At 46.4% G+C, this 2,061-nt stretch overlaps 1 protein-coding gene across 1 annotated transcript; it reads left to right on the top strand.

The window, feature by feature from the left end:
- The first annotated feature begins 803 nt into the window (after window positions 1-803).
- On the top strand, window positions 804-1,795 carry LOC134217245 (RNA-binding protein spenito-like). Its single transcript, XM_062696020.1, has 2 exons — window positions 804-894; window positions 1,214-1,795. The coding sequence occupies exon 2, from the start codon at window positions 1,221-1,223 to the stop codon at window positions 1,758-1,760; it is 540 nt and encodes a 179-aa protein (XP_062552004.1). The 5' UTR covers window positions 804-894; window positions 1,214-1,220; the 3' UTR covers window positions 1,761-1,795.
- Window positions 1,796-2,061: the final 266 nt, after the last annotated feature.

The raw sequence follows: 2,061 nt of genomic DNA, 5'->3' as shown, positions 1-2,061 counted from the left end.
GCGCTGCACATTTAGATGCACTTTTATTGCATCTGACGTCGATTGACAACCGTTTGACGTCTAGAATGCGTTGCAGTCAGGGTTGTAAATATTCGGCAGCACTGGATGAAGGTGATGTTTTTTTATATCATTTTTTTTTTCTTCCTGCTTTGAAATCAACCTCACATTCCCGGAGAGGCAGAAAAGTAAACAACAGAACTCACATCACCCACAGCGCCGCGAAGATGAAATTTACCACAGCAAAATGTACACATTCACCCAGCAAATTGAAAAAATTCACCACGCGTTTAAATGGGCCACTCACAGTCATACGGTAAGGCGCGAACTGAGCAGCATGTCAGAGCGACTTGTGAGTGGCTGAATGCGAAATTGAATAGTCGGTGTTGGAAATGATATTTCGGCTGCACCCAGTCGCACTCACCACGGCGGCAATGAAGACGACAGCAGATTTTACTGAGATCCATGTTTTTCACTGCATTGACTGTGAAATATTTCTACCCTGGTTGCAGTTATCGAACGGCATTCGTTAACTGAAAAGTAAACATTTTGCAGTTATCGAACGGCTACTGTATCTGATTCGTCAAATCGTCGTTTGAATCTTTGTTTACAAAAGCAGATAAGTCGTTTTGAAAATTTTGTCTTGAATCCGTATCGAAAACATGACATGAGCGTGAGTTCGACCGTTTTGGTGCCATCAAAAAGATCGAATATAACAAAGGGGACACCCAGGCCTGCCAGGCCTACATTCTGTATGATTCTTTTGATGCTGCTACGGCTGCTGTGAAGGAAATGCGTGGATTCCTGTTGCACCGGATCGTCGTTTCCGTTTCGATTTTGCTGATAACGGAACAACACCATCGTTCTCGAAGAGCAGTGGAGGTTTTGAGGAAGGCGGTGAGTATCGTCGCGGCCCCGACTACGAATATCCGGAAGGCGGTGCACGAGGCGGTACGAGGAAAATTCATCGTATGGCTATGGTGGAAGACCGTTCCGCGGCCTTGGAGGATTCCGCGGATGTGGTGGTTTCCGTGGCGGTTTTCATCGTGATGGCCCCACCGCACCACGGGGACAATGATGAATGGCGTCGATCAGGAGCCGATGGCGAATATGATTCACGCCGTCGTTCTGGATCACGTGAACCAGGAATCGATAGATCTCGCTCCCGTTTACCGAGGCGACGCAGTCCGGCTGATTTTGATTCGTCTTCTTGTAGGAATGGCATGTTATCGAATGCAGGAACGTTACCAGAAGTGGCACGGAAATCTACCACAGTCTGGCAAGGGGCGCTGATTTTGAAGAGTTCACTATTCCCCGCCAAGTTGCACCTAACGGATGGAGACAACGAATTAGTGGACAGCCTGATGAAGGACGAGGAAGGTAAACACCACCTTCGTATTATTCAGCGACTACGCCTCGATCAACCAAAGTTGGAAGATGTGCAGAAGCGCATATCGACGTCATCGTCGCACGCAATCTTCCTCGGCCTGCCGGGATCGACGTCATCGGTAGCATCGTCGGATGATGCCAGCGTTCAGACGCGTCCACTGCGTAATCTCGTGTCCTACCTGAAGCAGAAAGAAGCGGCCGGCGTTATATCCTTACTCAATAAAGAAACGGAAGCAACCGGTGTGCTCTACTCATTCCCGCCATGCGATTTTTCTACAGAATTGTTGAAACGAACATGTCACAACCTCACCGAGGAGGGAATGAGGGAAGACCATCTGGTAATCGTGGTGGTCCGAGGAGGAACAATCCTCTGAAGAGCCTTCTTTCTGGTATTGCAGCAACTAGTCCATATTGGCACAGCATACAACATGGCTGGTCTAAAAATTTGTTCTTAAGACAAAGTTTTGATTTTGTTACATTTGGCTTGAAGGCCTTCAATGTGATTTTTAAAAGTTAATTTTTGATCTAGCAGAAGTCCTAAATATTTAGAATTCTGATAGATGTTTACCTGCAGTGAGCGATCTGATAAATAATTTTGGATCAATTTAATAGCTGGTTGGTTGTTTGCTCATTGTTTGTTGGTTGATTGATTGGTTGCTTGATTGGTTGGTTGGT

The sequence above is a fragment of the Armigeres subalbatus genome, chromosome 1 (assembly GCF_024139115.2).
Source record: "Armigeres subalbatus isolate Guangzhou_Male chromosome 1, GZ_Asu_2, whole genome shotgun sequence".
Taxonomy (NCBI): Eukaryota; Metazoa; Arthropoda; class Insecta; order Diptera; family Culicidae; genus Armigeres; species Armigeres subalbatus.
The sequence above is the reverse complement of the archived record's forward strand: the minus strand, read 5'-3'. Positions and strand labels throughout refer to the sequence as shown.